The sequence below is a fragment of the Balaenoptera acutorostrata genome, chromosome 11, assembly GCF_949987535.1.
Source record: "Balaenoptera acutorostrata chromosome 11, mBalAcu1.1, whole genome shotgun sequence".
NCBI classification, from domain to species: Eukaryota; Metazoa; Chordata; class Mammalia; order Artiodactyla; family Balaenopteridae; genus Balaenoptera; species Balaenoptera acutorostrata.
In genome coordinates, this window is record NC_080074.1 from 73,466,712 (window position 1) to 73,480,747 (window position 14,036).

The window sequence follows — 14,036 nt, forward strand, 5'->3', positions numbered from 1 at the left end:
GCAATACTAAAAAGCAATACTTTTGGAGTTTTTGTCTTCTGTTAAATTTTAACAAAATTGTTATAGCTAATATTTTTATTAGGATTAGTAAAATTTCTTTAAGTATTAGTAGAACCAAACTTTTAACATATCTATTTCCTCCTTCAAATGAATGATTTACAAAAATTTATTTTATAAATTTATTTCATAAACCTGTTGTAATGAGTGCTTTAAGCAATTAACTACACAAAATATTTTTAGTATATCCTGACTTAAGTAAAAAATAAATTATCAAACAGTTTCTATTTTTTATTTAAGTTACATATCACTGACTTCAAGGCATTTAGTAATGTGTCAGACTGTGGGAGTTAAGTCATATGGGTAGTTCATAATATATGAACTATTTGTATACTTTATTCTACAAACAAATTTATTTGTTGCACTAGTTTTAAATCAGCATGGCCATTTGAAATTCAAAAATTGAAAAAAAAAAAAACCAAAACAGTCCATCAAATTAGTTCACTAAGCAAATCACTGAGAACAAAAAAATGGAAAAGAAATTCCTCTAATATAAAATCTGTTTTTCTGTCTCTGCACATTTTAAATTAATCAATATATTTCCTATCAGTTTCCCATTATTATAAACTCTATAAAGTTGACTGGTACCATAATAGCAGATGAACTAAAATAATTGACAAGAATCAAATATTTCTTACTTTAATTGGTACATAGGGATATTTTACACATATATATGCATAAGAACAAGCATGCTTATTTATATATGTATATGAAATAAGGTCACACAAATATCTATCACTTTAAAAAAGTTGATGGCATCACTGAGCAACTAAATATGAGAGATTTATTTCTAATAATCTTCCCTGCAAAATATTTCATGCTGTTTACCAGACAACATTCCAGAAATATGTATACCACCTAACCCATTTCTTTTTTTTTTTTTATTTTTATTTTATTTTTTTTATTTTTTATTTTTATTTTTATTTTTTTTAAGTTAAATTATAATTTAATACTGAATTTAAAGGAAGGAAAGATGTAACACAGCTGTACCCATCCTTCTGCCAGGTGTTTTTTTTTTTTTTAATTTTTATTTTTATTATTTTTTTTTCAAACATCTTTATTGAAGTATAATTGCCTTACAATTGTGTGTTAGCATCTGCTTTATAACAAAGTGAATCTGTTATACATATACAATATGTTCCCATTTCTCTTCCCTCTTGCATCTCCCTCCCTCCCACCCTCCCCATCCCACCCCTCTAGGTGGTCACAAAGCACCGAGCTGATCTCCCTGTGCTATGCGGCTGCTTCCCACTAGCTATCTATTTTTCATTTGGTAGTGTATATATGTCCATGACACTCTCTTACCCTGTCACATCTCACCCCACCCCCTCCCCATATCCTCAAGTCCATTCTCTAGTAGGTCTGTGTCTTTATAACCCATTTCTTAACTGCAAATGTGGTCACATGAATCCATTACAGAACTATAATAAAAATATGCATAATACCAATTTACCCTGGCATAAAGGATGCACTGATAAATCTCTATCATAGAGGCAAGTTTCAAGCTCTTGTCATTAGCAGCTAATATATGCACATCAAGGTGAAATAATAATACTGCAGCTGGTTATAAATTATAATTTAGATTTCCATGATTGATCTCTTTGCTCTTTATCTTATATTATTTAAATAAGGTTATTTTGACATATATTTGTAACAGTATTAGATATAAAGATGTACTTTATTAATCAACCATAGTTTTTATAAAAGTACATATATACATTAACAAAACCAGTAAATTTTTAACAAATATGCTATATCACAATATAAAAGACAAATTCTTCTTCCTCCTTTTCCATGCAACATTAATGAAGCATACATAACATTGTTACCTAGCTGGAATAAATTATTTTTAAATCCCCAGTATGTGTTTCTGTTATGAGTATATGTGAGTGTGTGTGCTAGCTGAATATACATATCCAGTTCCATCAGCCCTTCTAAAAGTAGCATATGTAGGCATTTGTTTTCCATTTAACTGGAAAAACCAAAATGCTAGCAATAAGGCAGAAAGTAAAAAGAACAATTTTTTGTTTATGTTATCTTGCCCTTTATATCATACTGCACAAACATGAGTAGAAACAGAAAAATTCTAACTTTAGAAACTGTAGCATGTAAATGCTTCCACTAGGCAAATTGTCACGACAAACTGGATAGCATCAGTGAAAGCAGCTCCATACTTTCTTGGCTACAAAACTGGAAAGAGAAAACCTTGATACAAGAGACCTCTTCAGTTAAAAACCACAGTTTTTCAGCCAAAGGCGACTCCTCTCTCTTCCCCAAAGTGTCTAATCAGCTAATTTCTAAATGTTATGAGTCAACAACAAACTATAGGCTCTTCTCTACTCTTTACTCTCATCCTAGGTCAAATTATTCGAAATTCAACTTTTTTAATGCACAAATGATAAATGAACATCTAAAACTTTATTCAAAGTTTAATAAAGAAAAAGTCTCCATCCAGATAGTTTATATAGACATTCAGAAAGATAGTGCAAATGATTATATAATCTAGAAAAAACAGAATTTTTCCAAAAGAATAGTGGAGTCAAGTATACCTTCCCAATTTCTACTTATGCCTTTACTAATACATTGGAAGTAACTCCATCGACAAAACTAACCCAATTTTCAGTTACGCCAAATAATACTATCTCAACCAGTTAAAATTTCAAAAGAGCTGAGGTGGTAAATGACAGTGACCCAAAATTCTATTATCACAGCTCAAGTTTCACTAACTTGTGAGTATTTACTTTGTCAACCCTAAATACAAACAATTCAGCCACAATGTACATTAGAGAAAATGAAGAGTTCCCACCAAGTTTTTGCAATAGCTGCTTCTTTTTTTTTCTTTCATGTAAAAGATACATGAACAAGATAACCATATTAAACTAAGAAATGGTAAAAAGAGAATGTATAAATAATTCTACATATAACATACTAATTACAAGTTTAAGATAGTAATATTTACTTGTCAAAATGTTCTTCAGCAGAGATTTATTATCCTTTTTTGAGATGTTATAACAAGTCAATCCCTTAATAATCACACAATTATCTTTATAATTCATGGGGAGAGGCAATTTATTAAAATGGAGATATTCATTAACACATTTGGAAACTTTGGGTGATTCATTTTTCTATTCCAATATCGAATAATTAAAACAGGTTAGTTATACACTCTAGTTAGATACACACTCTAATAAGTACCACACCAAGGAAAAGCAATAAGTTTGGAAATTTTAAATGTCCAAATATTTCTTCCACAGATCCTATTTGTGCTTTATTATTGTCTTACCTCAATGATTTTGTCATGAATCTCCAAGCCATCTGCTCTATCAGCAGGTCCATTTTCCAAAATCTTTGAAACATAAATTCCTTCCATTGGTGTTTCTTCTTGATTATCCTTTAAAAAATAAAACCTTTAGCAGTAAGAAAGATGTAAACAAAATTTTAAGTTGGATAAAAAACAATTTAGTAAATGTAACATTGCCAAGCCTCTCTAAACATGCAATTCTCTTTCTTAGCTGGAGATTTGGTACTGAATTTTAACTTACTTAACACCAAATAGTCATTAATCAAGATGACAGCTTTAATGAATGAACATCTTTGACAAGATTATCTAGTTACCTCATGTTTTCCAGTATACATAAAAGCTATGGGGAAAGGGCATGAACAAGGTGATAACAATGGGCTTCTAAGTACTATTTATAAAACATCTCATGTGTAAAGAGGTATAGCAATTAAAAAGGGCTATAAGTTAAAGAAAACAAAAATCATATCCACCCTAACTCTATAATTGGTTTGAAATGTGGTCATAGTTCTGAAAATATAACTTAGCCTCACGATGTGACAGATTTGGAAATATAGCTCTGACTGTATCTATTCACAGGGGAGACTGGGAGCTTACTCAAGTGTAAAATCCCAAAAGATCAACTCCAAATTGTAGAAGAACCCATTCAAAGCTAATCTTTACACAGTTCCAGGTACAATGAGACTAATGATTAATTAAACCTCAAACGCATAGCCAATATCATACATATAGGACATTTTAGCAAGTCACAGAAAACCAATTACCCTGAAAAACTTATTTAGGGAAAATGTCCAACATTCTATAATAATACGCTGTATAATTTTAAATGTCATTTCGCTTTATAGCAAGTTAAACAAAATTATTTCTCCTTAATCAGCCTTCTTTAACATGAATTTTAAGAGGCTCTTAAAAGTGTCTAGTGTCATCTAAATGTCAAACACCCTACTAGCATTTATAAAAATATTCCTTAGGGGAAAAGAAAACAAAAATGATATGCTGAAAAGACTTTTATCTTTTCATAATAAATGGCAACTCTTCTAGAAACAGAATACAGCAGTCATTAGTTGCTAGGTTTTCGAAATGCTAAATACAAAGAGGAAATATGTCATTGCCATCCTGGCCTGAACACAGCATATGTCCAACAACGCTCAGACAGTTTCTGTGGCCAACATCTGCAATGCAGGATGCCAAACTTTCATGGCAGCTGATTGAAAAATGAAAGAACATGATTTTTTAAAAACTTCATCACCTTTCCTAGTTAGGATGAAAATTAATTTGATGTACTATTTGAAGGATATGAAAGAACATTGTAACTACAGTATTTGGTATAAGTTTATTAACTCATGCATTTTGAAAACAATTGACATCAATGTAGAAAAAAATTATTCATTCAATTTAATAAAAAATTTGATTTGGGGAGCCAAAAATATATCAAATCAACTATCTTTTTTAGACATGGTATTACCTATGTAATTGTGAAAACAATTATCCCTCATTTCAACTTATTTTAACTCTTCATTCATTCATTCAAGATATTTTATAAACTGTCTGGCCTGTGTTAGCATCTGAAAACTGACCAATTTGACATAATAAACAAGAGGTACAAGCAAGCAATACACCTGTCTAAGATTATCAAGTAGAAATTGCCTATATGTGTTACTGTGAAATAGGTTTATTTAAGAAATTTGCCAACAGGGCTGTGTGATGTAGGTAAAATGTGAAATGTACTCTTTTTTTTTTTTTAAGTAGCAAAGTTTGTTAGCTGTTGTTTTGTTTTATTTTTCTCAAAAAATTCTCGGTTTGTTCTGGAATATTTATACTGGAACATTTGCATTTTGATGACAAGCACTATTTTAAAGATAAAACATTCTTTTTTTGGTTTGTTTTTGTTTTTTTACTTAAAATCCACAAATGAAAGCTAAGTCTTCTTTAAGCAAAGAGTGAGTTATGCATTAACAGGGTGGGTTACCTGATTTGGTCGACCTCCTATAATATTGAATCCCAAAGTGTCATTTTCTCTTTCTAACACAATAGTGAATGGCTTATGTTCTCCATCCTAGAAGAAAAGGGATAAAATAACTGACTAGTTAAAAAATATAAAAGAAAAACAATGCTACAATAAAGGTGTTTTGTAACTGTAAAGAAATTGATTTGAAAAAGAGAAAACCTTAAAATCTTAAAATTAAGGATGGCTGAATTTGGGAAGTTAATTTCTTCCTGAATTTACTTTGAAAGTATGTATTTGAAGGAACAAGCATGCATGTGAGAAAAATAACTATTTTCAAAAATGACTAAATGGCTTTGCATGTTTATACATGCAGCTTTTATCCTAACTCAGCATCTGATTCTGACTCCACTGCAACTTAAACAGATTTCTGATTCAACGATGCAGGTATCCTTATTTTTTCCCTCCATTACAGATGAGTAAAATAAATTGTTAAAGAATCTAAGAATTATTTTATGTAATAATTTCACTTTGGAAAATCTTAAGGGATGTAAATAATAGTGAGCTATTTATAAATTTATTTCAACATTAATATTCACATTGCTACTGAAATACAGGATTTTATAGATTACAGTAATCGTAATTTTAAACGGTATTTTCATTTGGTTTTGCATAATTTCTGCAGAATTTTAAAAAGAGGATTTATGCTAACTAAATCAGTATGTACTGCTTTCCTGATGGCCAAATAACAGTTAAACAAACAGGAATTATATCTACAAACCTGCTTGTTAAAAAAGACCAATTTAAACATGAGATGAAATAGTGCAAGGCTCTATGAATTTTATTCATGATTATTCATCTTATTGACTATCCTAGGAAATTACATATTTGGCAATTACTTCAGAATGATAAATTTCCATAAACATCATCACCACTGCTACCATCATCACCATGTTTTCCCAGGAACTTTTCCCAGGCAGTGTGCACAACAGCCCCTGCTGGTAGTGGGAAAACATTTCTGAGCAGCTCGGAGAAGCCTTTTGGGAAGCAGTCTGCAGATCATGGCCAGTTTTGCCTCACTTCTCAGAACCACAGCTTGACTTCTTGACTTGTTGCATGGACTTCTCTGTCATATAATCTAGCCTTGGTCCTTTCCACCAACCATTGCTTCCCCAAGACCTTGAACCCTGAACTGGTATTACAGACCATATTTCTGTGCTTCTCTCTGGTCCTCCCATTTTGTAAATTTACCTGGATGTAAATATGAGAGAGAAAGAATCATAGAGAGCATCGAAACTTTTAATAAGCGTGTGCTTCCGTTTATCAGAGTAGAAACAGTTCAGCCCCTCACACTTCAATTATCCTTTTTAGGTTCAAGGCCAGAAGCTTCTAAATTCGGTGCCTGAGTTGGAGGCAACGCAAAGCAGTTCCAAATGGGCATCACCCTGGGTTGCTCCTCCCCAGGAGGTTGGGGAATGAAAACAGCTCCTTGAACGGAGTGTAAATTCTGCTAAATCCCTGCTCACCATGGCAGCGGCCAACAATGTCAAACACTGTGCAGAAGTCCTTCAGAAGAAAAGGAACATCTTTATAAACAAGCCTCTTGTCACGAGCCGCTGCAAAGAGGCTTGTTTATTCGGTCAGAAAGCGGGCAGTCCAGGAACACAGTTCAGGGCCAGCAGCCTCGACAAAGAAGGGAAACATCCCGGGAGCTCACACGGCTAGTCTGAGCGCAGATAGATGTGAGCTCTAACACTAGGTTCCCCAAGTCTCACACTCACCCACTCACGTTCCACTAATAATGAAATCTGGAAGCACTTAAGGACTATTTAGGGAAGGTCAGGGTGATGAAAAGAACCCTGCAGGTCTAAGAAATCCCATCTCTTAATTTCTTAACTCCAAGTTATCCTGGTTTCCCGTATCCTTGAGTCCCTGTGCTGAGTACAAAGTGGCTGATATGGGTGGTTTGGTAGGGAAACTAAGTCATGCAGAGCTAAAGGTGTGGGAATGACACGCCCCGGGGTGCTAGCCAGCGGGAGAGGGGAGGCAGGGTAGGAGAGGTCCTCGCTACCTGGCTTTCCTTCTCTAACTGGCTTCAGGCCGAGGCCGAAGGTACAAAAACTACGCAGAGAGAGTAGGCAGGAGAGTGAAAGATGGGAAGCAAGGGTCTGGGTGGGAAAAGGAGTTTTCCTAATTCCTCCTTCTCCGCCGAAAAGTTGGAATTTAATCTGTTTAACTCTTTTCCAATCCCAATATAAGAGGAAAGGGGACAATCCTTGTAAACTGCAATACTAATACACTCGAAAGATTATCAGCACGGTGGATGCTTCTTCCTACCACATAAAGAAGGATGTCACCTTGCGAAGGAACTCTGAAGTGCCAGAAAGAACCGTTCCCCTTTCCACCCCGATCGATCCTTCCCCGGGTGCCAATCCCTCAGCGCTTACCTGGCCGCGGCCGCCGCCCGGGTCCCTGGCGAAGTTGCGGACGTGAGCCATGTACTGGGTGAACTTCTCCTGGTACCTGCGGGCCGTGAGCTGCACCTCCCCCTGCAGCGCCCAGAGCTGCGCCAGCAGCGCCTTCTCGCGCCGCCTCCAGGCCAGGACTTGAGGCCCTGGCGCCCGCCCGCTCCCGCCACGGACTCCCGGCGTCCCGCCGCGGCGGACCCCGGGCGCTGAGCCGCAGCCCCCCCGCGCGGACGCGTCCCCGCCGCCCCGGCCGCCCGGCCCGGAGACGCAGCCCCGGCGACGGCGGCGGCGGCGGGCAGGACCGAAGTCGCAGCGCTCGACGTGCGCCGCCAGCTCGCGCAGCCCGACCGAGTGGCCGCAGCCGCGGGCGCGGTAGTCGCACTGGGTGCGCAGCTTCTGGACGAGGCTGCGCAGAGGCAGCACCCGGTACAGATCGCCCGGCGCCAGGGGCTGGCACTGCAGCGGGCACCGGCGCCTCCACGCCGCCCAGGGCAGCAGGCAGCGGGCGCAGAAGACGTGCCCGCACGGCGTGCACAGGGGCTCCTCCAGCACCTGGCCGCACAGCCTGCACTGGAAATCCGGGTCCACCGCTTCTGCGAAGCGCTCCAGGGCAAAGCCCATGGTAGGGATGGGGGAGAAGGGGGAGCGAAAGAGGAGTCCACTTTCTCCGAACCCCTTGTCCCCCCACGAACTACCCCAGGGACAGTGCACCCGCTGCGGTGGCTCGTCGGAGGGGAGGAGAAGGGTGAGGGGTTGTGATCTCAGAGTTTGTTTGGCTTGAAGTTTTCTGGCTCCGACTAGGTCCCCTGACTCTGCCGTATTGACACGAATAGACGCCACCTCCAGTGGCCTCCCTCCCCCCAACCACCCTCCCCCCCGCATTCCCAACCTGCCCACTCCTTCGCTGCTCTGCAATTTATGTTCTTTCAAATTTTGTCTGCGGAGAGCTGAGGCCAGCTTACAGTGGTCCTTTGGAAAGCTGTGTGCCCGTTTGCCTGAACAGTGAAATTCAAGCAGTCCTTGGGCAGAGCTGGTAATGGGCACAGCGCGGGTGTTGAGAAACAACACAACTCCACCAGAATGAAAGCTCCCTCCGGAAGGCAGGATTTTTGTTCGGTTTTCCGCCGAATCGTCATCGTCCCCGCACTCAGTCGTTCTTCAATAAACGTGTTTGAAATCGATGCACTTCTGTTCTTTCCAATCAACTACAAAATCATCAGCTAAGTGGCTGCGACCGAAGGAAATCACTGTGAGGTATCTCCAGAGCCAGGCTTCTCAAATCACGATCCAGAAATCGGGTGAGTGTAAGCGAGGCGGGATAATGACTGACAGCAAAGCCCGGGAAAAGGCCAGGTGCTCGCCTTAGGACACCACCCTCTTAGGGAGAACTTGAACCGCCCTTCAAGGTCTCCTATGGCGGGAGGACGCTAGGATTCTGTTACCTGGCAGTCTGGCTGCAGGTTCAATCGCCACACCATCCGTCTTCTACTTCCACAGGCATTTTACCACTGGGAATGGGAATGTGATCATTTGGGCACCTGGAAAGGAGAATTAAAGGAAAGGATGATGAAAGAAAGAAGTGAAATAATAGCAATAAAATAATGAACCGCTTCCCTCTATTTGTCTTGAATATACAATTTAGGTCAAACTGCCCCTCCCTCCAGTTTGACTCTTCAAAGTGTGTAGCAGCCAGGCCTTACAGAAAACATGCAGTAAGGGAACCCTCCAAGCCCTCCGGCCCCAGCTTCCTTCACCATCTTCTGAACCTTAGGAATGCAAAGCAACTCTATGGCCGGGCTACACACCACTTATTGCCATTATCCTGAAGCTACTTCCACATAACTTAGGATGAGCTTCCTAAATTAGTCATTTCTCATTGACTAAATTTCTCATTTCTCATTGATGATTTCTCATTGTTCCCAGAAAATCAAGTACTTTGGTGTAGTGCCAAAATGTATCAGTTGAAACACATGAAAGAGGCTCCAGACTTTTTTCTTTAAATCCTTGGCACTAACTGAAGAATTAGCAAACGCTAATAGTAGAGGCTAATAAGAATCTTCTGAGCCTTTTTTCTGTTTGAAAGAGGAGATTTCATTAGAGTAGTTCAATAGCAAGTGAGGATCCTGGGGTGGCTTGCCAAATTTTTGATATGTTTTTAAACTTGCTTCAAAATAAAAAGCTATATTTCATATTTTATACATACAGATATATGATAAAGTAACGTTTGACACAGTGCTCTACATTTCACCCTCCCCTTTGGCCAACTAAATAAACAATAAATTCCTGAATAAATAAGAAATCATTTAACAAGAACAGCATGTACATATACTTGGGAATTGGGTAAATCAGGAAAAGCAGAACCTTATTGAATTTATTCAAATAATTTGGGGCCAGAGGCATCTATTCCATCTTTTTAGGCTGTTGGAAAAAACTACGACTTACAGCTATGACTTTATAGATGGAGATTGACAATTATTGTTTCACAGTAAAAACAATGGCAGTGAGAACATTTTTTAAAAGAGAGCATGAAGAGATGGAATCTAAAAATATTCTAGTGAGATATTAGGAAAATTAGACTTGCAGTTACTTGAAAAGAAAAAATAAAACAGTGGTTGTGTGATGCCCTTGGTCCAGCCATGCAATTCTTGTAGCAAAATTTAGGAATGTGAGCAGATTATGGTATGAGTTATTCCAGGATATATAACATTTTGATTGTTAAAGAGAAGATGGATGTCAAAGACCTTGTCCACAAAGAATAACAAGTTCAAAAATGAGAACATGTGAAGTGAAGCCAAGTAATGAAGTAGGCCAAAAGGAACTAGGGAAAAATCTTTTAATTCTGAGAAAATGCAAGCCTGAGCGTGTCCAAAAGAGTTAAGTACCAGGAGAGAAATATTACAACAGTTGAACCCTAAGGGAATGGACACACTTAAAGTGAACCCCATGGACTCTTCCCATCTGAAAATCTGTAACATCAGTTGAGCCAAATAGTCTGATCTCACTTCCCAGACTGTAAAAGATTATTCTATGTATGAGGAAAATAGTAATATCTAGGAAAAGCTTGGGTGAGCTGGAAACTTGAAGCCTAATTAGATTGAGGTAATTAGCTGATGTAAGCAAAGGGAGCACTTGGAATAAGTTTTAAATATGCAAAATATTTCAGCAAAACAGATCCAGTAATATTTGAATGTCTTTTGACAAATAAGACAAATTAGCGCCTTGCATCATTAGCTTGGGCATATCCTTATGTTTTCACTGATCATAATTTTCTTTTAAGAATGCCTGGTTAGTGAAGTTTTCAGGCTGAATAGCAATATTGGAGGAAGAGCTGAAAGGTAAGCTGCTGTCTTCCTTCTTGTCTAGCTGTCCTGCTGGTTGTGGCCAAAACCATGCCTGTGCCCTTTCTTATAAGCTTTCCTTCAGACTGAACTTGAGAATACGTGTGGCCAACTGAGAGACAAGAGAAAGACAGTAAATAGACTTAGTTCGTCTCCAAGCCACGGACTCTGGCTTGACTCAAAATATCTTTAAGTAGTCAGTATTTGGTTGGGAATGTTCAGCTTGGGAACTAGTTTTTGCTTCAATTCACTGTCAGGAATCATATATTCATGAAAACAAATTTAAAAAATTAACTTGCTATATTATTTGGGCTAATTTCTAGAGCAGTAATGAAACTAAAGTATGCCTGTGTGTGTTTTGAGTGAGAAGAGGCAGGATTCCAACCCAGTTCTGAGTCATCCCTACTGCCAAGGATGAATAGGGAATCAGAGAGTTACTTATTGCTAAAAGTCAAATGTTAAAAGACCAAATACTGAACTACTATATTCCAAGACTCACAAATGATGAATGGAGATGTGAAAAATAATGAAGAGATTTTTTTTTCCACCCCATGCATAGATAGTACTTTAAACCAACTCATTTGTGATTTGTGCCATGTTGTCTCATGCGTTTGATTAAGAATCATAAGATCAGGAAGCTTGGGGAAATTTTTTCAAAGAAAAAATTTAAATAAGTCATTTCTTTATTTCATATATGTTCATATAGCATAATTTGGTACTTTTAATACAAGAGTAATTTTTAAATCTTCTGTTATAAGAATGTGAAATCTCATTTATATTTTCTTTTCTCTGATTCCCTGACCATTTATCATGAATTAATGTTATGGGCTATAATCAAATATATTTTCCCAAAGTGCCCTAAATTTAAGCTACAACTATATAATATTACTCTGATAGGTAAGACAAAAACAGCCAGCTGCTTCAGGTTAAAATAGTTCCTGCGGAATATATTTACCTGTATGATTGAAACTAACGTTCACTTTTGTTCTTATCTTGATCGTTTTTGCATCATAATCTAGAATCAGAATTGTACCTAGTAGCATAAATAAATATGTTCATAAAGCATAAGATAATAAGAAGGTCAACTTGAGACTATTTAAAAATTCCAAACTTGATAAAAACAATGAAAGATGCTTTAAAGTTGAGTTTTTGAAAGCCTATTAAAAACAAGGCAGGTATTTTTATAAGTTGATAACATACTATGCCAAATAAGAGACACTTTGGGATTTGTGTTTTACTCTTTGGCAAATAGAGAATTGCTTACACCCAGAGAACAGAGAGCAGTATCATTCCTTACAATCCCTGTCTTTAGGAGTTATTTGCTATTATCTTGCTTTTTGACTGCCTTTGGCAAAATGAAGAGTTAGAAGGGGCATCATGACAGTACAGAATGCTATTTTTTTTTATGAATTTATTTATTTATTTACTTATTTATTTTTGGCTGTGTTGGGTCTTTGTTGCTGTGCACGGGCTTTCTCTAGTTGCGGCAAGCAGGGGCTACTCTTGGTTGTGGTGCACGGGCTTCTCATTGCGGTGGCTTCTCTTGTTGTGGAGAACGGGCTCTAGGCACGCGGGCTTCAGTAGTTGTGGCACACAGGCTCAGTAGTTGTGGCGCATGGGCTTAGTTGCTCCACGGCATGTGGGAATCTTCCTGGACCAGGGCTCAAACCCATGTTCCCTGCATTGGCAGGCCAATTCTTAACCACTGCACCACCAGGGAAGTCCCAGAATGCTGTTTTTAAGAGGAATAAAGTGATATGAACAAAACTGTTATGCACACCAAATGCAGTAAATGATTTACAGTAACTGTGCAGTCTTTGTGGAAACGAATTGTCAGACAAAGCGAAATGGAGAATTTGAAGAAAACCGAGTTAAAGTAAGATACTAAATTAAAAATTTTGGCAACTTTCAATTCACTTATGGCCTAACTTTCTAAAATCACTGAGACATTAGTTAAGGTAACATTATAATCCTATTTAAGAGAGGTCTATTGTGACAGATGGTTTGTACAGGAAAATATATTAAATCCTGTATTTAATTAACCTTGATTTTTTTGCTATATCTCTGTGGGTCACAGTCACTGACAAAGAGGGAAGTTATCAAAAACAATTATAAGGGGTAATGTGTAATAACTCTTTACTATATGACAGGCAATCTTTACATGCAAAATCTCTTTCAATTCTCCCAATGACCATTTTGGTTATATACTATTATTATTCCCACAAGTTGCCCAAGTTTACACAAATAGAAAGTGGCAGAACCTGGGATTAAACCAAGACCTGCCTCATTAAAGAACTTTCACTCAAACACTACACTGTAATGACTTTTTTTTTCATCTTGACTGCTGAGTTATTTTAGGATAAAATGTGCATATCAAACCTGATTGTGAATTGAAGCTATAAGTGTGTCTATTTGAATTCCATTGTTCAAAGGCTACCACTTTTTTGTTTTCCTTTCTTTAAGGAGGGAAAACGTAGGGTCATATGTATTAGAGGTCTTTAAGTAATTGATATGAATGGGAATATTTATGCTATTAATTGTTCTGTGTAATACTAATGTGGTTATATTTTTAGATCACTTTGTCCCATATAACTGGTCTCAAATAGCTGGGAGTTTTCTATATAATAAACCAATTGTCCCAGTTCCTTAAATCCTGGCTTAATCAATCACTATGTATTTTGACTGAACTCTTATTTTCTATTTAGTTCTTCAGTGAAAATTTTCTGTAACTGAATATCTTCTAGTTGTTTCTCCACAAAGTTGCAAAATTTTGAGATATGTTAAATTCATTAAATAAACTTGTTGCTTAGTGAAAGCCAACAACTTATTTTGTTGAATGTCATTTTTGGTTTTTACTACTTCTTGTAATGATGTGGGGACCAGAGCGTAAAACTAATAATGTAAATAGGGTTTGAAGACAGCACTAGGAA

The 14,036-nt window shown here is 37.4% G+C and overlaps 1 protein-coding gene across 1 annotated transcript in view; it reads right to left on the reverse strand.

The window, feature by feature from the left end:
- PDZRN4 (PDZ domain containing ring finger 4) overlaps nt 1–8,481 on the reverse strand; it is a 367,624-nt gene extending 359,143 nt beyond the window's left edge. The window contains exons 1-3 of the mRNA XM_057556787.1: nt 7,748–8,481; nt 5,325–5,411; nt 3,341–3,448 (exon numbers count right to left, since the gene is read on the reverse strand). Of these exons, the coding sequence (XP_057412770.1) occupies nt 3,341–3,448; nt 5,325–5,411; nt 7,748–8,389 (837 nt within the window). The 5' untranslated portion in view covers nt 8,390–8,481. The remainder of the gene's footprint in view (nt 1–3,340; nt 3,449–5,324; nt 5,412–7,747) is intronic.
- Nucleotides 8,482–14,036: the final 5,555 nt, after the last annotated feature.